Source organism: Rhineura floridana, chromosome 1 (genome assembly GCF_030035675.1).
Source record: "Rhineura floridana isolate rRhiFlo1 chromosome 1, rRhiFlo1.hap2, whole genome shotgun sequence".
NCBI classification, from domain to species: Eukaryota; Metazoa; Chordata; class Lepidosauria; order Squamata; family Rhineuridae; genus Rhineura; species Rhineura floridana.
Genome location: NC_084480.1, coordinates 141,082,672 through 141,105,044, shown reverse-complemented (window position 1 = coordinate 141,105,044; position 22,373 = coordinate 141,082,672). Strand labels below are relative to the sequence as shown.

At 41.5% G+C, this 22,373-nt stretch overlaps 1 protein-coding gene across 4 annotated transcripts in view; it reads left to right on the top strand.

The window, feature by feature from the left end:
* Positions 1-22,373, top strand: part of TDRD7 (tudor domain containing 7) — a 67,007-nt gene that overhangs the window by 41,379 nt on the left and 3,255 nt on the right. For 3 of the 4 annotated variants that reach the window (XM_061634223.1, XM_061634213.1, XM_061634199.1), the window contains exons 6-16: positions 41-258; positions 4,375-4,982; positions 6,806-6,992; positions 11,505-11,616; positions 13,570-13,772; positions 13,865-13,999; positions 14,796-14,879; positions 16,140-16,274; positions 16,397-16,507; positions 18,284-18,768; positions 20,205-20,365. In XM_061634223.1, the coding sequence (XP_061490207.1) occupies positions 41-258; positions 4,375-4,982; positions 6,806-6,992; positions 11,505-11,616; positions 13,570-13,772; positions 13,865-13,999; positions 14,796-14,879; positions 16,140-16,274; positions 16,397-16,507; positions 18,284-18,768; positions 20,205-20,365 (2,439 nt within the window). The remainder of the gene's footprint in view (positions 1-40; positions 259-4,374; positions 4,983-6,805; positions 6,993-11,504; positions 11,617-13,569; positions 13,773-13,864; positions 14,000-14,795; positions 14,880-16,139; positions 16,275-16,396; positions 16,508-18,283; positions 18,769-20,204; positions 20,366-22,373) is intronic. The other variant, XM_061634204.1, reaches the window with a different exon arrangement.

The following is a 22,373-nucleotide window of genomic DNA, read 5'->3' as shown; positions in this document are numbered from 1 at the left end:
AGAAAAGCTGTCTTCACAAGTTTGTGTTCTTGCTTTGCAGAAAATGCGAAAGAAACGAAACAACTTGTGCCACTTCACCCTCCTTGTCAGTCAAATACTGATATATATGAGATTCAGAGAAGAATTAAAGAGATTCTAAATCGATACAGCAATGGAATATGTTTATCAAAGATACCACATGTGTACAGAGAGGCGTATCAGGAGGACTTAAATACAGCTTTGCTCCCTCAGTGTGAATACTGGCCTCACATTTGTGTGGTAGGTGTCAGCTTTTACCAGAATGGATAAGAATGATGACCGTCTGGCTGAGGTTAAGCAATATGAATGACACTAAGGCTGCAATCCTCTACTTGCTTGCTTGGGAGTAAGTCCTGTTCAGTGAAACTTACCTCTAAGTAGAAATCTGTAAGATTGCACCGTTGATCATGTATAAATATTTTTGTGAAAGTGTTTTTCCTACTGGACCCTGAGACTTGCAAATTTTCACAGGTGGTAACTGCAGAATGTGTCATCTGCTGAGCCCATATGGGTGGACCTTGCGCTTCTATTGTATATCCCCCAACTGTCTGAACTTTGCAGTGTGGTTTGTTCTTGGATTATGAATATTTATTGCTTTACCAAATCTTTGCATAGCCAGAGGTTTTCAATAAGAAATAAATACCTAGCAGGCCATGACAGAACTGGGGGAGTTGCCTAGTAATCAAATACAGGTGCAAAGACTTAGTCATAGAATCATAGGGTTGGAACAGGCCTTAAGGCCATCGAGTCCAACCCCCTGCTCAATGAGGAACGCAAATCAAAGCATACCCAACAGGTGGCTGTCTAGCTATCTCTTGAATGGCTCCAGTGTTGTACCACTCTAACGGTTAGGAAGTTTTTCATGATATTAAGCCGAAATCTGGCTTGCTGTAACTTGAGTCCATTATTCCGTGTCCTGCACTTTGGGATGATCAAGAAGAGACCCGACCCTTCTTGGTGTGACAACCTTTCAAGTGTTCCTTGCCTTTCTGGATTGTACTGGGACTTAACCCATTCCTTTTGGAGGTCCCTTTGACCCCAATCAAGAAAGAAACTGAATGTTAAGTACCCAACTTCTTGGCTAACTGGAATATTCCAGAAGCAGGGAATGGTGCTTAACTCTTGTTGGAGCCCAATTGTATACATATTTACTAAGAAGTAAGTCTCAGTTTGTTTAGTGGGACTACTAACAAATGAGTGGGCATAGGATTGCAGCCTTACACTTCAAATAAGTGACTTTACGTGAGTGCAGAGAAATAAAAACTCATCTGTATGCAGATGTAAACTTTGCAGTGTAAAGGCAATGTGGGTTGCATAGCCAAAGGGTTTCGGTTGCGCTCATAGATTTGTATAAAAACTCTTTTGAAGGCCTATTGGGCATTCAGTTCACATAATTAACCATTGTGCGGAGTGGGAGAGCAGGGCTGCACTCAGTAGTCATCCATGCTTCAATTGTATACCTGCAGAAATTTGTTTTACTGTGTATAGAGTTTCTTGAAATACTTTTATTGTATTTAGAACTTTTGTGTTTCATTTTGTTTTTATCTTGTACACTGGTTTGATGGGTTTTTTGCTATAAAGTGGTCTATAAAATCATTAAGGTCATAAAATAAATTTGGAAGATAATGTCCATAGATTGGTGCCTGCTTGCCACACTTAGTAGGCTCCCCTTGTGATGTGTAATCCTGATTGCAAATAAAGCAGGCTCACTCTACAGATGTTCACCCCATATGTGTGGACTTGGAGGGGGCAGCAGTTGTGACCTTGCTGCCCAGCTCCATGCAGTTGTTAATTGTGTGATTTGACAGTTTCAGTTGCGTGCTAAGTTAATGGTTATGGCCATGCAATATGGACATTTGTTCAAAAATATGTAAATGTCAGAATGGGAAATGGTTTTAATAAACCTGATTACATTTTCTTATTATAAAAAAAGATGAATCCACCCCGACTCTTCCAGCATATCTAATGTTACTCCTGGGAGCACTCCAAAATGGCAATAGCATATAATCTGTAGAAGGGATAGACAATATGGTCCCTCCAGATGTTGTGGACTCCAAACTCCCATTGTCTCAGATCATCTTTGACCATTGGCAATGTTAACTAGGGCTGATGAGAGTTGTAGTCCAAAACATATTGAGGACTCCATATTGACTACCCCAGATCTGTAGTAAGCCACTTTCAAACTCTTCATTTTGAGTGTTTCCATTTTGCATGGGGAAGGGCTATAGCTCAGTGGTAGAGCATCTGCCGTGCATGCAGAAGATCCCAAGTTTAATCCTTAGCACCCCTTGGTGGGATTTTGAGGGATTCCTGTCTGAAACCCTAGTGAGCTGCTGCCAGTCAGTATACGCAGTACTGAACTGGATGGACCAATGGTCTGACTCAGTATAAGGCAGGTTCCTATGTTCATGCAATGAAAAAAGGTTGTAGACTCTACTCTCATTTTTTAAAATGCAAATTCAAAGTGCATGTTTGAACCCATATATGACTTCCTGCTCTCACATTTGCCATTATGATCTCAAATGGATATTGGAAATGTTGTTTATAATGAGTGCGTTAGCATGTTGATATAGCTACCAGCTTTGGTGGAATCTAGACAATTTATATTTCTCTTGCTTTTGCTCAAATATCTGTAGCCATACTGTATGGTTCTTGGGTCTCACATATGTGGGCAGCTTAGTATAATCCTAAGCACACTTCCAAGTACTGCATTTTTTCAAATGTATCTGCTCACTGATAGCCATATATAAAAAATAGTATGCTCAAGAGCCACTTCCTAAAAGTAGTTATGGGAGGCAGTTGTTCAGCACCATGGGAATTATCCTGTGGTGTTCTGCAGGGTTCCATCTTGTCCCCCATGCTGTTTAACCTCTATATGAAGCCACTGGGAGCTGTCATCAGGAGTGAGTGAGTGAGGTGCCATCAATATGCAGATGACACCCAGCTGTACCTCTCCATTCCATCTGAATCAGGTGAGATGTTGAACCAATGCTTGGAGGCAGTGATGGATTGGATGAGGGCCAATAAATTGAGGCAGAATCCTGAAAAGACAGAGGTGTTATGTGTCCAGGAGGTGGGAAGATGGCCTTTTCTGGATGGGGTTGCTCTTTCCTTGAAGAAGCAGGTCTGTAGCCTGGGGGTACTCCTTGATCCAGCACTGTCACTGGAGGTTCAAGTGGCCTCAGTGGCTAGGAGTGCCTTTTTCCAGCTGGTTGGCCAGCTTCAGCCCCTTTGCGACAGAGGTGACTTGGCCACAGTGCTCCATGCTCTGGTAACTTCCAGCCTGGATTATTGCAATGTGCTGTACATGGGGCTGCCCTTGAAGGAGACTTGGAAACTTCAACTGGTCCAAAATGCAGCAGCCAGATTGCTGGCTGGGGTCCCCTTTAGAACTCATATAAACCCTGTTTTAAAACAGCTGCTTTGGTTGCCAGTTTGCTTCCAGGCCCTGTTCAAGGTACTCATGTTAGTGTTTAAACCCCTAAACAACTTGGGTGCCAAATATCTGAAAGACCACCTCCTTCCCTACAGACCCTCTTGGGTGTTGAGATCAGCAGAGGGGGCCCTTTTGGTAGTTCCAGCACCCTTGGAAGCTCCGGGGTGGTGGTGGCCCGGAAGAGGGCATTCTCAGCGGCAGCCCCTAGGCTGTGGAACTGCCTCTCCACGGGGTGCATCTGGCAACTTCATTGTACAACTTTCAGTGAATGCTGAAGACACACCTCTTCACCCTGGCCTTCGACACCTGAGATGCATGTTTTTAGGACCCACCCTATTTTCTGTGATGCTGTTCAGGTTGTATTTAACTGTTTTTAATTACGTATTTTAAAATTGTTGCAACCCACCCTGGGACCTTTCAGTGAAGGGCGGGTAATAAATTTTAATAATAATAATAATAAGTTGTTCAAGATGGACAATGTTTGTAGAAAAGACTACTTGAGCAACTCAATAGTGCTTGGGGAAGTGGGAGCAGGGCATATGGCAGCCTACTTTCATGATGGTGAGATCATCCCTGCTTTAATTCCTGGAGAGCTGAAATTCTGTACTAAATCCAGTCATATTTGGAAAAACAAAGTACAGTAGCAAAATTTTGCTCTTGGAATAAAATACGCAAGCTTGCATTAATTTACATGGTTCTTAAATGTGGCTGCAAAATACACAGCTGTTTCATGCAGGGGTGAGTGAATGTGTCTTTAGCTGGTGAGAAAAAAGGAGGTTGGGAAAAACTAGATAGTGGTCAGTGTACTTGGAACTAAATGGACCGGTCACCAATGTTTGTGGAAACCACTTTCAGATTGTTGGAAATGCTCAAATTCAGTAATGTGGCTGTTTCTGTAACCTTCTACTTTCTCTCAAAAGACAGAGAAGGTATGTTGTGGTGGCCTTAGGGATGTATTCCTCTACCCTGCTGCAAAAACGCATCCTTTGGTGAAGGATGTCCCAAGCCAAGGAGGAAGCCTTCAGTCCCCATTAGTAAGGCAGACTGCAGAGGTCAAAGCAGAGATTAAAGCAGAGGTCAAAGAAGCAACCAAAGCAGCTGCACTCCAGGAGGACTTCAAGCAGAAAATTGCCGCCATCTTGTTAAAATATTCCAATGGCCTTTGGGCTAACGCTCTCCCAAAAGTGTATGAAGACATGTACAAAGCACCATTACCTAAGGATATTTTGAACAGTCTTGACTGTCTCTCGGATATATGTTCGGTGGATTATATATCTGATAACCCAAAAAAGGCAATCCTTTATGCAAAGTCAAAACGGCTCACTGATGAGAACCAGAATGTTACTGGCAAAATCCGGATACATGAAGAACTAAGACAACCAACTGAGCAACAGCCCACTGTGATCAAGCAGGAGTCCCAAGAGGAGTATTTGGAGAACATAACCGTGCCCCCTTTAATTATCCCAGCAGAAACATCACCATCTGTGTTGGTGGTGGAACTGAGCTCTACAAATGAAGTTGTTGTCAGGTAAGATATTACAGTCATAGTCATCTCTAATTTCTGTAGCAATGCAGTGGAGGGATCTTTTTTAACTGACAGCACTTGGGCCACTCAGTTGGCGGAAGATGGATAAAAATCAAGTACTTTAAAAAAAATGTAAAAGTTTCAGCTATCATTTTTACTTGGAAAATATGGTCGGATACACATTTTTGTGTGGGCCTGCTCAGAAGTACTTATTAAGTGTGTGTAAGATTGCAGCCTGAACTTCTCAATAAACATATTAAAGCCTATCCTTAAAAACTCTTAATTGAACTGAGAGTGCCTTCTTTTCTATATGAAAGAATGGGTGGAGGCCAACTTCTGACAGTAAGCATTAAAAATGACACAAGCAAGTATTTCATACTATTAACATCCTAAACACTATCCAAGTCATCAGAGGATCTAAGTGACATTCCTGTATTGCTCCAAGATCCTCCGCTGAGCCCATAGGGGCACAAGATTATATTATGTGCCTTCCAACAACCTAGAATGTGTTCACTAATTAATATTTGTGATTTTACCAACCAAACAACATGGACTACTCATGTTTCACCTTGTAGAAATGTTTTTTGTTCAGTAACTACCATCTCTTCTGAACACTTGTTGGAGTTCAATCCTATGCATATTTTCTTAGAAAAAAGCATGTACAGGACTGTTTCTGTAGCATCTATACTTTCAGGGAATAAATAAGTGATCTTACTTGGTGTCCTTGCATGCCTATACACTACTTTGTCAAGAAAAGGGCACAGTGTACAAAAGGTGCATGAGCTGCATAGCCAAAGGTTTCTGGTTGAGGGTGACATAAAAGGACAACAATATATTTTGTTAGAGCAACCAGTTAGTGAGAGTGTATATGTGTGTGTGAGAGGGGGGAGGGAGAGAGGGGGGGAGGTAACGGGGGAGAGGTGCTGCCATTAATTCACTTGATTTGCACTCTCCCTTGGCTCTCTTACTTTGGGGTTCCACACTGCAGTCTCTTTTGAGATGTCTGCCATGTTCAATTGATTTGCAGTCTTTGATGATCGATTGTTGTAAGCCATTCTGTTTTGGGGCAATATGGGGATAGCAATACTGGAGGGTATTCCATGTCTTATGCAGTTTTCCTTGAATCCTTGGACAAATTATCAAGATCAGTCTAAAATGGCAATGATCTTGCAAAGATTACTGAGAATAACATATATGAAGCTCTTTCAACACCTTGAACTGCATAAGAAATACTAAGATCAGAATTGCAATGAAGTTAAATTTGCATACACCTATGCCCTTTTGTAATTCCATAAATTCCTTTTTCTTTTTTTAAAGAAACGGGGCAATCACTGACATCCGTAACCAACAGGGAAATCTGTATAAACAACAGTGGAGTATTATATTACAATCAGTACAAATATGAGAACATAAACAGCACCTGAGAAGAGCCTCAGCTTATGACAAAAGCACATTTCAGCTGCACATCTATTATGTACTACGCCTGTCTGTAAATTCCCTTGTTAAATAACAAGGAAGCTTATAATCACAGAAGAAACTTTAGTTTAAGAGAAAAGGCATTTAAAAAAATTCATGAGTGCACCAAAAAAGCATAGAAATAATCTTCCTTAATGTCCACCCCATGTAAACAGTTCTATAGTTCTACAGTCTCAGTGTGCTCACTTAGAATCTAGCCTCCATGCACCTATACTAATACTAATACCTTTCTACTGCCTGCCCCAAAATGATTTTTTTAACATGACAATTTTATAATGTTATCGCATTTGCATTGTTCACTACTTTTGTCGTTATTTATGCTAACTATGATTTCAATTCAAATTCCATAGGTATGTGGGCAAAGACTATTCTGCTGCCCAGGAATCAATGGAAGATGAGATGAAGGATTGGTTTTGCCAGAACCCCTCTGTTTTGCAAATGCAGTCTCCCAAAGTTGGACAGGTTGTTGCTGTGCCTGCAGTAGAAGATGCTTGGTTGCGGGCACAGATTATTTCAACAGAAGGTGATAGAACAAAGGCAAGTGCAGTGGTTTTCTATAGTAAAAATGGTTTGAAAAGGAGATGCAGTTTTTTTGTTGTTGTTATGTGCCTCCACATCAACTACGACTTACAGCGACCCTATGAATCAGTGACCTCCAAGAGCATCTGTCGTGAACCACCCTGTTCAGATCTTGTAAGTTCAGGTCTGGGGCTTCCTTTATGGAATCAATCCATCTCTTGTTTGGCCTTCCTCTTTTTCTACTCCCTTCTCTTTTTCCAAGCATTATTATCTTTTCTAATGAATCTTCTCGTTATGTGTCCAAAGTATGATAACCTCAGTTTCATCATTTTAGCTTCTAGTAATAGTTCTGGTTTAATTTGTTCTAACACCCAATTATTTGTCTTTTTTGCATTCCATGGTATCCGCAAAGCTCTTCTCCAACACCACATTTCTAATGAGTTTATTTTTCTCTTATCTGCTTTTTTCACTGTCCAACTTTCACATCCATACATAGAGATCGGGAATACCATAGTCTGAATGATCCTGACTTTAGTGTTCAGTGATACATCTTTACATTTGAGGACCTTTTCTGGTTCTCTCACAGCTGCCCTCCCCAGTCCTGGCCTTCTTCTGATTTCTTGACTATTGTCTCCATTTTGGTTAATGACTGTGCCGAGGTACTGATAATCCTTGACAAGTTCAATGTCCTCGTTGTCAACTGTAAAGTTGCATAAATCTTTTGTTGTCATTACTTTAGTCTTTTTGACGTTCAGCCGTAGTCTTGCTTTTGTGCTTTCCTCTAACTTTCATCAGCATTTGTTTCAAATCATTACTGGTTTCTGCTAAGAGTATGGTGTTGTCTGCATATCTTAAATTATTGATATTTCTCCCTCCAGTTTTCACACCTCCTTCATCTTGGTCCAATCCTGCTTTCCGTATGATATGTCACAAGAGGAACAACTTTACATTGTATATCATTTATTTCTTGTAGTATTTTAAAATTGTAAACCACCTTGAGTGTCTTGGCAGAAAGGCGGTATATAAATTCAATAAATAAAATAAAAAAAATAAATGTTCTGCATACAGATTAAATAAATAGTGTGATAAAATACACCCGTCTCAAACCCTTTCCGATGGGGTGTAGCCTCTTGTGCAGAGTATAGGTTGTGCATCAGGACAATCAGATGCTGTGGCACCACCATTTCTTTTAAAGCATTCCATAGTTTTTCATGATCTACACAGTCAAAGGCTTTGCTGTCATCTATAAAGCACAGGGTGATTTTCTTCTGAAATTCCTTGGTCCGTTCCATTATCCAACGTATGTTTGTGATGTGATCTCTGGGTGCCTCTTCCATTTCTAAATCCAGCTTGGACGTCTGGCATTTCTCGCTCCATATATGGTAAGAGCCTTTGTTGTAGAATCTTGAGCATTACTTTACTTGCATGGGATATTAAGACAATAGTTGGATAATTACTGCATTCCCTGGGATCCCCTTTCTTTGGAATTGGGATGTATATGGAATGCTTCTATTCTGTGGGCCGTTGTTTAGTTTTCCATATTTCTTGACAGATTTTTGTCAAAATTTGGACAGATTCAGTCTCAGTAGCTTGTAGCAACTCTATTGGTATGCCATCTGTCCCTGGTGATTTGTTTCTTCCAAGTATTTTAAGAGCAGCTTTCACCTCACATTCTAAAATTTCTGGTTCTTCATTATATTGTTCCTCCATGAATGAGTCTGTCATCCTGGCATCTCTTTTATAGAGTTCTTCAGTGTATTGCTTCCATCTTCCTTTTATTTCATCTCGGTCAGTCAGTGTGTTCCCCTGTTGATTATTCAACATCCCTACTCTTGGTTTAAATTTCCCTTTCATTTCTCTAATCTTTTGGAACAGGGCTCTTGTTCTACCCTTTTTGTTGTCCTCTTCTATTTCTATACAGTAACTACTGTAATAGTTCTCTTTGTCCCTATGTACTAGTTGCTGTATTGTTGCATTTAGGGTTCTGACCGTGTTTCCATCTCCTTTTGCTTTTGCTTTCCTTCTCTCTTTAACCATTTTAAGAGTTTCTTCAGTCATCCATTGAGGTCTTTCTCTCTTTTTAACTAGAGGTATTGCCTTTTTGCATTCTTCCCTGATAACGTCTCTGACTTCATTCCATAGTTCTTCTGGTTCTCTGTCAACTAAGTTTAAAGCCTCAAACCTGTTCCTTATTTGATCTTTATATGCTTCCGGGATGTTATTTAAATTGTATTTTGGCATTATGATTGCTTTGTTCTTCTTCTTTAGCTTTACTCTGATTTTCGATACGACCAGTTCATGATCTGTACCACAGTCTGCTCCTGGTCTTGTTTTTGCAGAAAGTATGGAACTTCTCCATCTTCTGCTACCAATTATATAATCAATTTGATTCCTATATTGACCATCTGGTGATGTCCACATGTACAGTCGTCTTTTCGGTTGTTCAAAAAATGTGTTCACAAGAAACAAATTATTAATTATAAGTCTTTCTCCTGCTTCATTCTGTCTCCTAGGCCCCATTTCCCCACAATTCTTAATTCTTCTCTGTTCCCTACTTTTGCATTCCAATCCCCCATGATTATGAGCACATCTTGTTTTGGTGTGTGATCAATTTCTTCCTGTACTTCTGCATAAAATCTCTCCAATTCCTCTTCTTCTGCATTTGCCATTGGAGCGTAGACTTGGATGATGGTTATGTTAATAGGTTTCCCGTTTAATCTCATTGATATCACTCGCTCAGACCTTGCATTGTAGCTCCTAATTGCTCTTGCTACATCACTTCTCAGTATTAAAGCAACCACATTTCTTCTTAATTTCTCATTTCCTGCAGCCCTAGTCTTAATTTGTTGATTGCGATAGTTGCCTTTGAGCACTTCTTATAAAGTGAAAGGTAAGATTTAAAAAATGGCTTAAATAAAATAAATAATAATGGCCTATCTCCTAAGCGTTTTAGGTGGAGAGTGTTGAATTCTGCTTAGGCAAACTAAAAATTGTAATATTTGAACTCTAGGAAATGATCTAGCAAGAACTCAGAGACATAGTCTTCCTGGGGAATCTCAGCACAGTAACCTAATACATTGATTACAGTTGCTGTCTTTACAAATAGGAGATTCAGATGAAAATGAAGCTATAGACCTTTCATATCCAGCCAGAAATGCCTGTACATCTGTCACTTCTGTTACAGCTGTAACAATTCATTGCTACAAATTTGCAGCAGTGTGATGGGCTGTGGATGAGAGAACCTATGAACAAACCGGTTCCCTGGCAATATTGTCATAGGGTGCATGGGGGAAGAGGGCCTTGGGACTAGTAAGATCTCTTGCTTGGGTACTTTCTCTTTATTTATCTTCCCATTCAGTTCTTTGAATGTTTTGGGAAGGAATGATCAGGGTGCATTAGCTAAGAGACAACTGGTGACATCCTAGATTGGTGGTGGTGGTCCCATCTTCCTTAGGTGCCACAGTGAGGAAGAGTTTCAGGCTTGAAGGAGCTGGGGGTGGGGTAATTTTGGAGATAGTTCCTGTGGAGTGAAGTTGAATCCCTATAACCTTCCCAGCCGTAACTCTCCATGGAGATTGCAACAGCTCCTTTTTGGGGAAGTGCAACATGACCCCATGGAGGGGTGAAGAAGAGAAGTTGCAGTTAGTACTGTTTGGGGAGAGGAGAGGAGAGGTGGGCTCTGATGCTGCTACTGCAGTGAGCAAAGACTCTACTAACAGGTGTGCTTGACTCTGAGCTGAGGAGCTGAACTAGGAGAAAAACATAGTTCAGGCCTTTCAAGCATGCAGGGCTTTGCCGATTGCAGTGCCGTCTATATGAGAAGAAGGGATCAGGAAGAGTGTGGCAGTGAGGAGAACAACTTGCTACCACCACGTCCCTCTCATTCATAGGCCCTTGCTTTCTCCCCAGCATACTGACAGGTGCCTTTCTTGTCATATATAATGAATGGGAAACCTTAAACACTGCTTGGGTGACTTGCTTTTTGTGTATATATGGAAAGGCTTACTCTGTCTACCATATAGAAATTATTATTAAGACAGGCCTTTCAAACCTAAGAGTCTCTGTCAACTGGCTCTTACTGATGGACATTTTTATTGTAATACTGTGTTTTTAGTCTATCTATTGCCGTGTCATATTTTATGTAAAAGTGTGGTATATCAGTATCTAAGCAAATTAAAGCTTAGGATTTCTTCAACAATAGCACTTGTCTGTATGAGTAAGACGGTAAGTGCCTTTCTGCCAGTTTCTGTTTTAAGTTGTGTTGATCTCCATGTGATTTCAAAGTCCATATGCTTAGGATTGCAGCCTTGAATACGAAAACAAACATTACATTTCAATTTTTCAGTTCACGAAGACCTATAAAAAGGAAACAAATTTCTATCCTTGAAATTCAAGGATTGCAGTTAACTGCAAACCATGGCTGTAAACATAATATGACCTACATGTTACAGCTCCAGTAATGTGACTACAGTACTGAATAAGGCTTAATTATAACATTTCTGTGTATCTCTGCCTTTGTTCTGCCATTAGGTATGCTATGTTGATTATGGCTTTAGTGAAATCATTGAGAATACCAGAGTGTACAAACTAGCCAAGCATTTCTTTTCACTGCCATTCCAGGCTTCAAAATGTAGACTAGCAGGTAAGAGATATACCTTTCTCTTCAACAAACACAAAAGCAGTTCATATAACAACATCAGACTCAGAGGGGGAAGGAATGCTATGCCTGACTCCAAAGATTGCAATGTGGCCTTGTAAAAGACCCCACCTGGCAGTGTGTGTTCCTGCTGCGTACAATTAAGAGTAGGTGCAATAATGTCATGAGTGGTGGCGTCCCTATGAATGGATTTCCTTTGTCCCTTTTTCAGTGTAAGGTATATGTGTGCTTTAAAGGTCCTTGTATAGTAAACGCTCATCTGGATTTTTAAAAATTACCTGTACTTACTTCGAGTTGCATTTAAAAGCTTATCGAACTTTGTAAACAGACATGGCAGGAAACAACATTAGTACACCCAGTGTGCTGTAGTGGCTAGAGCGTGGAACCAAAGGTAACCCGGGTACAAATTCCTACTCATCCATGAAGTTTACTGGGTGACTTGGGGCCAATTGCCATCTCTCAGTCTTACCTACATCACAGGGTTGTTGTGGGGATAAAAGAGGGAGGAGGAAACCATGTATGTTGCCTTGAGCTCATCAGAGGAAAGGCAGGACATAAATACAGTAAGTAGCATTTTTCCAAAAAAATTGGGCAAGAGGCAGAGGAGATTAATTAGTGAACAATCTGTTCACTAGAAGATTGAAATTGAATTTCTTTGTGTGCCTTAAGAGAGATCATCTTTCTCTTAAAGATCTGCAAGCATTTGTGTGGTAGGGAAGATGACAGCCCCTGTGAAGCACAGTGTGGTTTGTGCTTTGAACACATAATCCTGTATCCCAGCAAATGTCTTTATGATCACTGTGATGAGATGGGGTGCGGTCAAGCAATGGTTATGCATTTAACTTAAAAGCACTAGCTCTGTTTATAAAAACTGCATGATTCACTTATTTCTCAGCTTAGTCTGGGGCATACTGCCTTAGCAGTCTATTCCTGGACCATAGGAGCTAGGTACCCTACAGTAAACTGGGCCTTAAAACTAGCTTTTGGGAGAAGATGTAGGCAAGAAGCGGTACAGGCAGAATGATAAGAGATGTAGCAGCAGTCTGTTCATTGTACTGCAGTGGCTCTCTAGGGTCAACCAGCTCAAATAAGGTTCTAGCCCCTATTCTTCAACTAGTGTGCTTTTTCCTTGTGGAAGGCCGCTTTGAGGAGATAGTGAGTCTTTGACCCATTACCATCCCTTACATTCTCAGAATGGACTGCCAGTAAATCTCATAGCCACAGCTGCCTCTCTCTCTCTCTCTCTTTCTCTCTCCCTCCCTCTCCCTCTCCCTCTCTCTCAAATTCACTGGCCTCCTGAGTTAATAATTGAACAGACCAGAAGTTAACACTGAGACTGCTCGATTGCTGATCCAGCTAGCTGGATGGGGTGTTTCACTCTCTAGTATCGTCCTAGCACAGGCAAATCTGGCAACTGATGCATATTCAGCATAGCTCTCTGGAACTTCAGTGCTCTTTAGCTTGTATAGCCAGCATTTTGTGTACCCTGTGCTAAAATTCTATAAAGAAAACATGAATTCTGCAAGTACATTTTGCAAGTTTTATGTCATTTTTCATGTATTTTGTATAGTTCTGATTTGCTAGGCCTGAAGAGGAAGCTTTAAAGAGTATCTTATTCAGCCACCATTCTGCCTTCAACAGGCATTGCTCTTGGCCACACAAATATATTTTGACAGCAGTAAAAGTCATAGACTTGCTTAAAGTTTGTAGCCCTTCCTTAAGAAGTGGAGAGACTCAAAAATGGCTGACGGTATGCATTAGATGGACAAAATAAGGATAGAGACAGATCAGGACACCAAACGAGTGGAACCCTCCCCATCTTAGCTTTATGCCCCTGGCCATAAGCAATCCCACCCCAAGGAGACACACTAATGTCAGAAGATCCCTTTTGGTGATGTACTTGAAACCTATATTGTCATCTTCACTGCCTTGCTATAGGTTTAGAGGCCTTCTGCGATGACCCTGCTATGGTGAAAACGGTGGAGTCTCAAACCTGTGGCAAGATATTTGCTGTTGAAATATTAGAGAAAAGTGAAATTCCCCTTGTCGTCCTATATGATACTTCAGGAGAGGATGATATCAACATCAATGCTACTTGCCTGAAGACACTTCTTGACAAATCTCTTGAGCTTCACCTTCAGGTACTGTCTTCATCTGCTTTGGACTGCCTTAATAGAAAATCAGTAAGATGTCGTGGCTAGTTAAATTGTGTTGTGTGTTTTGTTTTTAATAGGTAGACACACTCTACAGAAATGTCCAAGTAACCAATGTTTGTTCAGATGGAACTTTATACTGCCAAGTGCCATCCAACGGCATGACCAAGCTCTCTGAAGTGTTACAGAAGCTGGAAAATTATTTCCACCACAAGGTGAGTCTTGCTCTTAATTTTGGTTGGTGACTGTACATCCTGTACAGAATTCACCGAATGCAAATGAGGAATGCCAAGGCTTCTGGTGACTCATCCTTGCTGACTAGTGTAGGCCACTGTAGTGTAGTTTGTTAAGCCACTGCCTTATGAATGTTAACTCCATCCGCTTTTGCTGTCACACATTCACACTGGCTGCCCAGCTGTGGTGACTTGCAGTGTTAAACATGAGCACTGCTGCATATTTTTCTATGTGGAAATAATTTTAATGTAAGAAAAAGTAGTGCAGTTGTGAATTCCCAAATCTTTCTTCCTTCTTATGGCTTTACAAAGGTGTATGCAACTTTGATATCCTGACCAATGTTGCACAGTAAAAAAGTATGTCTCAGTGCTAATTACTCTTTTTGTTTGATTGGGCCTTCTGTGCACTAGCCTTTTGTATACAGGATAGGTGGCTCTGTAAAGCAACACCAGAGGCATTTATGTCGCACTATAGATTTCTAGACAGTCCAATATACACTTTGGAAGAATGATAGTGGTACTAGTTCCTGGCTTGTTGACAGTTCTGAATAATTTCTCTGGTGCAGAGTGGAAATATAAAAGTAACCCACCAGTGTGTGTGCTTGTTAGTATTTGGGGGGGGGTGTGAGAAGGAAGAAATCTATCTAGAGGAACTGCTGCAGGTAGAACAAGGTGTGTTCTCCCTTCTGGCCATTTGCTTGAGTCTAATGCACTGCTTGCCCTACATTTGGCTGTTGCAATTGCGACTACTTGATAAGGCTTTATTTCTTTGTTCCAGCAGGTAACAGAGTATTCGGTGTCGCTGCCTTACTGTGGCATGATCTGTCTGTTTAACTGTAAAGGAAAATGGGCACGTGTGGAGGTAGGACATGTGGTGTCATTAACATGAACTGCAAAAAAGGTTCAAAGAATCAGATTTTAAGAATAAAATCTGTGGGGGTTTTCTTGTACTTTTTTAAATGGGCTATATTAATGCCACTGCCACTAAAACAATAAACCTAGTTCTAGATGATTTTTCTGGGCCAGTTTCCAATGGAGCAGAATCCTGATCATGCCATGGGATGGAACAACTTTCCCCATTGCCCATATTATTATAGGAAACAAATTTAATTGAACACAGTCTGATAATTAAATGTTTAAAGAAACTGGCAGCTAATAAAATAAATAGAACAGAATCAAAATAAAAGCTGAAAGTAATCATGTGTGCTGATCTTTTGCTTGCTGCTTTTTCAGAGATGGCTGGTAGATTGCCATCCACAGTTTATAATGATCTCAGTGCCTAGCCTTGGGTCAGCAGTTGACATGTCCTTCACCTTCAGATTCATGAGAAGCTTGGCTCCTTTCATTTTGGCTGTGAAAATATATGCCAAGGAGCTACTTCTCCATATTCAAGGTAGTCTTGGGCCAAGGGTGGGTGGCTTCCCACAAAGCTGGACTTGCATAATCTAGACTAGGAATGGGGAGCCAATGGCCCTCAAGATGTTGAATTCCAACTCAGATCAGCCACAGGCAGCATGGCCAGTTCTCAGGTGTGACGGTTGTAGTCACCTAGAGGACAGAGGTTTCTCATCACTGGTCTAGACCATTGGCGTGAACCTCCAACTAACACTTTACCTTTCTATGGGAAATGGATGGGAAGCATTCTACCCTAATAACAGGTTCTAAATTGGTCTTAGCATGCACACGCTGCCTGATCTTACATGATTGTCTGGTGAAATGATCCTTGCACTGCCTAATTGCTTAAAGGACCAATGCTGCTGTGCTCATTCACAATGAGCTTTCAAACCTGGCAACGCTTCCTTTTTAGATCAGGGGTGCTAACCTCCAGTGCAGGGGCCTGATTCAGCCCCCCAAAGCAGATTCTTCTGGTCCCCAAGATCCCACTGATTTTGGAAGTGGCAAAAACAATAAGTCAGTGGTAGGTGGAGAAGTATGTGCAAGTATGCAAAAGTGTACATGCAACAGTGTTGGGTGGCCATACCCGCTGCTGGCATTTAGCCTCTGGAGGGCTGGCCAAGAATGAATGTGACCTCAGGCCAAAAATGGCTTATATTTTACTACTTTATATTTGTTAAAAACTGTTACATCATTCTCATATTTTTGCTTCCTTTCCTCTGTGCAGATAACAAGTGTTCATAGCAGCCGAGCTCTTGATGTACAATTTATGGATACTGGAACAGTAGCATCTGTAAAAGTAGTAGAGCTGAGAGAGATTCCCCCAACATTTCTACGTGAAATCATTGTAATACCAGCACAGGTATGAATATCTCTGATTAGTACTCGTTTGTTTCACAGAAGCTTGCTGTGTAGATATCATTCTTGTTGTCGTGTATATTTCAGTATAACCTGAATACTGTTATAATTATATTATATTTTTAGGCAACAAAATGCTGCTTGGCTGACCTTCCTCTTAATATTGGCATGTGGACTCCAGATGCTGTACTTTGGCTGAGAGATACAGTATTAAATTGTCCTGACTGCAGCATTAAGGTAAAAAATATGCATGTTCATTGCTTAAAATTCAAGGGTGCACATTGTTCCTGAATGCCTGTTGCATACAAAAACTGCATTATCAAAATTGCCCTAAGTTTTGAGGCCTTGTGTTAGTTATATGCTTTGCTTGTTCCAATCACTTGATGAGCAGTTGCTTTTTCTAGCCTCTGCATGTGATAATCTTGAAAAAGAAGAAGAAATGGATTGCCTTAAAGTCGGTTCTGACTTATGGGCGACCCTACGAATAGGGTTTTCATGGTAAGCGGTTTCAGCGGGGGTTTACCATTGCCTTCCTCTGAGGCTGAGAGGCAGCGACTGGCCCAAGGTCACCCAGTGAGCTTCATGGCTGGGTGGGGATTCGAACACAATTACATTTACAACATACTTCCCCATTTTTGTCAGTTTGAGCTGGCTTCAGAAATAGGCCCTTCCCTGAATTTTGCCCATCTTGTGATCTTTTCATGTACATGCTTACCTCCTGGGTACCTTTACATCCTTATAATACTGTTTTCAAACGGAAGATGTTGGCATAATGAAGTACAGGAGCCTGCCACTGAGATTCACAACTATTTGCCAAAAAAAATCTACATCTTTCAGGAAATGGAATCTCACTCTAGTACCTAGATAAGAAACATGCCTATAGTGCTCAGATTTTCTTTTAGCTGTGCCATACAACACAACTCCATCTCCTCCTGGACTTGAGTACATTCAAATGCAATAGGGGTGTGTGGTTCTGACTAGGAAGCTAGTATAGTACTAAAGACTGAGCTCTGGACCAGAAAGGCCTTGGAACAAATCTTGCCTCCTGCCACAAACTCTCTGGATATCCTTAGGCAAGCCTCTCTTCTTTCATCCTCTGCGATATGGGGATAGTACTGAATTACACGAAATTTGTTATTTAAGGATTTCTGAGAATATATAAAGCATGTTGCACACCAAGTAGCCTGTAGCCAGTCTCCTCCTTGGAATCCTTTCTTCCTGCTACACATGTCCATGTTACTGTTGACAGAGGTTTGCTACTTTAATTACTGCTTGGTTGTACATTCTAGTGAATAAAACTAGGATCTGTGCATATTTGGTTCCTGGTACGGTAGAAGATCTTCACACCCTAGATAATTGCAATTCACAAGCACAGAATAAAGCCTGTACTACTCCCTTTGCTGTGAACTCTGGCCAGGAGTTCCTTTTTGATCTTGATGTGAGATAGGGAACTTGCTGTCTTTTCTTGAGGTCATGGCAAGAAAAGTTCCAAACTGCTTCCTTCAGCAAATGGTTTCATACATCAGTGTATTGGTACTGAAGTAAAAAAACCCTATTCTCTCATTCTGCTGCTCACTAGACTCAGGCCTTTCTCCTTTCCAGACCATGTTTGTGGGGCACTTCAAGAAACTGGTGTGATAGTAGACTTCAAATGTGCTATACCAAATCACTGGGGGAGGGTGATGGCTGGCAGGGTTGTGAGCATGATACATACTCTAGTGCAGGGGTGGCTAGTCCGTCATCCCTGACCATTGGCATGCTGGCAGAAGCATGAGAATTGGAATCCAGCAACATCTGGAGGGCCATCGGTTTGCCATCTCTGCTTTAATACTTTCAATTAACATACACCATTAAGTTTTGTTTTTAATTTAAAATATTCAGAACAACTTACATTAAACAGATCAGTGACATGCAGTTGTTCAATTTTCCATGCCATGGTTTTGATTCAGAGAAAATAGATTGATTAGTAGGAATGTTCTCTCTTTCTTCCTTTTTTTTCCTCCCCACCTTCAGGTGGTTAAACTGGATGACAGGATTGCACACATCTATTTATTTACGCCAAAGAACTTCCTGGACCCAGATCGTAGTATAAATAGGCAGATCACTAATGCCGACTTGTGGAAGCATCAGAAGGACGTTTTCCTGAGTGCCTTTCCCAGTAGCTCCCTTCCTGCAATGGGGGAAACGGACTTACCAGAGACAGCATGTTCAGGTGTCAGGAGGGCAATTGTAGATTCACTTCCTCATGCTTCAGAGCCCAGCAGTGCTGCAACAGCCTTGAATATGCCACCGCCTTTGCTGCTGGCTCAGCCTCAGGAGCAAATGGATGTTTATGTCTCGCTGGCCTGCCACCCTGGTTACTTTGTCCTCCAGGCTTGGCAAGAGATGCACAGTTTAGAAGTCCTGATGGAAGATATGCTTTTATACTACAGCACGGCAGATGAGGGAACTACTGCTGTTGAAAAGAACAAACTCTATGCTGCTAAAGTGAAAAACAAGTAAGTCATTTTCATAAATGCCATATGGCTAAACTAGTCTGGATGCAACCCGACATATTTAAGGATCTTAGAGCAGTCCCGCTGGATTGGAGCAAAGGCCATCTATTCCAACAGTGGCTCATCAAATCTGGGATGCTCACATACAGGGCAGTAAGGCAACAGCTCTCCCCTGCTGTTGTCCCTAGGAATTAATATCTAGGGGGATATTTAACTGTCTTGATCAAAGATCCATCCTTCCCTCTTTCTACAGCAGTTTCCTTCTGCTGAAAGTCTTAGTTTGTCCTACTATGTCCTGACTCTTATATGCTGTTCTCTTTTGGGGTCTAAACAGTGTGGACAATCCGTGTACCCTGAGGGTTCCTTGTATCTCTCCAAATAAACGTCTCAAGTACAAAAAGGAAGGGAAATGTCCATTTTTACACATTACTTACAAACATCAGTGTGCCGGAAGAAAAATAACAATAGAAATCCACATTTCAAAATTTTTATTTATTTTAAGGTCGTCTTGGAGTAGATGGAGCGTTGAGATAATGCTTGGGGCTGTTACGTGATTCTAGCACTAGCTGGGCATTCTCTCAGCAGCCCAAATCTACCCTGCTGACTGGTATGACTAAATCAGAAATACTGGAGAGAGGAATTGTGAGCCAGGGGAAGAGCAGTCAGCTTGGAGGTGTGGCCTTCAGAGAAGCAGGGCAGTAGATAGTTCTGCAGGAGTTGTGGGGGAATGCCTTTTTTTTAAAAAGGAGCAGGGGAAAGGAAGAAATTACAGTGGCTCAGAGTGCTGGGTAGCGTGGGACATAAAGTGCCAGCTAAAGCAAGCCTGAAGCAAAAACTCTAGAGCAGAAAGAAACTATTTGCTGAGCCAACCTGGGCATCCCTGGCAGGCAAGAAGCAATTCTCTTCCTTGAGGTGGGGCTAAACCTTACCTTCTGGACAAGAAAAGAGGAGGAGAAGGTTGGCTTTCTGAAGCCACAAAGGAAGTTTTTAACTGCATGAATAACTGCTTGAATGGTGCATTCGTAGGGGTGCAAGCAACTGTCAGGACGGAGCAAGCAAGGCCTGTCCCTCTCATAGTGGTGTTACCAGGCCTTATATGTGGATTCCACATGATACTTGATGTTTACTTTTAATTAAAAATAAGGGCCCCCTGTCTCATGGAAAATACCCATTTATTTTCTTTGTGTGGCAGCTACCATGGCAACTATTAACTTGTTGATGTGTTAAGCTTAAAAAGGTATTTAACTAACAGTGATAGTAAAATGGTACACCTGAGGGCGGGGATTGTCTTAATGCTGATTTTTGTATGCTGCTAAAGAGTGGAGTATAAATTCAATAAATAAATAAAAAAATAAAATTCAGTCCATGTTACTAGAAGCTGTACCTTGAATGTATTGTGGCTATACACTATCAATCCAAATTCCCCCTCTGTTCCTTAGGTGGCATAGGGTGTTAATAAAAGGAATGTTGGCAAATGGGCTGGTGTCAGTATATGAGCTGGACTATGGTAAACATGAACTTGTTGGCATCCAGAATGTAAGGCCTCTGCTGGACATGTTCAGAAAATTGCCATTTCAGGCCATAACAGCCCAACTTGCAGGTAGGTGGCAGATTCTAATATATTGAAATGATGGTCATGGAGATAATAAAACAAACACTCTGATTTCAATACAGTAATGCACATTAAGTTCAGGGAACCAAACGACACTTCGCCATATGTCTTGAAATATCTCCCTCTTAATTACCAAATTGGTGTACTATAATGTTTTTAACAACAAGCGGGTTTTACTGTTTGCTGAAGAGGCATCTTCAATAGGATCATCTGCTATACGCCAGCGAATATCTGTGGCTTAGGAGTCATGCAGCTGGTTCAGCCAAGCTTCTTTATTATAATACTAGGGGAACTGCCCCCCTGCTTGCTTTGCTCACCAACCCCCGCCCCCAAACTCTCACACCCCCAGGCGCACACACAGACACGAACTCTCTCACTCACACAGAGAGACACAGAGACCAGGCATCCCCAAACACACACAGACACTCATAAACTGCTCTCATCCCCCAGGCACTCACAAACCTTACTGACCTCTGACCTGCCTAGGCTGCCACCGCCCTACCTTGGTTGCTTACCGGCCTCCCTCCCCCCAGCTTGGAGCAAAGCCGCTGCCCCACCTAAGCTGCTTACCAGTCTCTCACAGAGGGTGCTGCTGCGTGAGCCGCTTATCAGCCTCGCTGGCCTTTAGCCCAGCATGGCTTGGCCTTGCTTCCCTCCTCCCTTGCTTCCTTCCTCCCTCCCCTTGCCCCCAGCCTTGAGCCCAGTGTGGCTGCAGTTTGCCTTCCATCCCCCTTTGCCTGCTGCCACTGCTACCGAAGCGGGCAGCTGAAGCTTTCGCACAGCAGTTTGTTTTCTTCATCCTCCTGCTGTGATCACTTCAGCAGCTGCTACGCACCCACGTTGAACCATTCACGGTAAGCATGACACATACAATATATATATATATATAAGAAGAATGGAGCTTGTTGCTATTAAACTATGAGACCATTAAAAATATGCATGTATACTTGCAAAATATATGCATATCTTGCAAATCTAATTCTGCTAGAATGGTATATGCATGAGCCTTTTGGTAAACAAAATGGTAGTTAGCAAAGCAGTCATCAGACGCTTTCATTACACATTTGGGGAGGGGGCGAGAATGTATGGTACATACTGCAAGTAATGCTGGCCCATAGGGAGTTCCTGTAATTTAAACCCATACCAAAGTTTCATCATTCTAATTGTTACACTTTTTGTGCTAGATGTAGCATGTGTTTGCATCCCAACGTACATATTTTATCACTATTGACATTTTTAAATTAAATTCCCAAGGTGGATTGCAGGATATGAAATAATTAAAATATGCAGAAGTGCAGGTATTTAAACATAAATTAATAATCACAGTTAAAAGTGTGAGAAGGTCAGGTTAAGATTTTTTTAAAAAAACCTTTGCACAGTACTAAAAACCATTTGTTTGGGCCTAGATGAGCATCTCTGGGGACAAAATTGCATACAAAAAGGCTTCTGGGGGAAAATATCCTGGTTTCTACTCTACTGATCTCATTTGAGGAAGGGGAGGTGTCATCCAGAGAAAGGTCTCAGACGAAATGATTCATGTGGAAGAACATGCTCCTTTAGACACCTGGGTTGCAAGCTATACAGGACTGTAAAGGTTAAACCCAGTAAAAGGGTATTTTGCCCCAGGTCTCCTCTTGGTCACTGTAGCATCTGTGGAGCCACTGCCCTTATAGCTGAGCAGGATGATGAGGCTGAGCCACAATTCACAAAGGAAAACTACCCTTTGTATGCTCAGGTTCACTTTGTCATAAGTTTTTCAAAATAATTTTTCTCCCATGAAAAGAAGGAACTTTACATCAATTTGGAGGCACTCGTCCCTAGGTGCCAGATTGCTTTGTAAACAAAAGGTAGCACAGATCACAAGTGCCCAGGAGTTTGGATTACCATTAAGACTATTGCTCTCGCAGTGGAGAAGTGGGGCTTTTGTGTGATCTGGCATGAAGCACTCTCCATAAAGCATTTGGGAGTGTTAACTGAGGACAGTAATTTCTGTAAG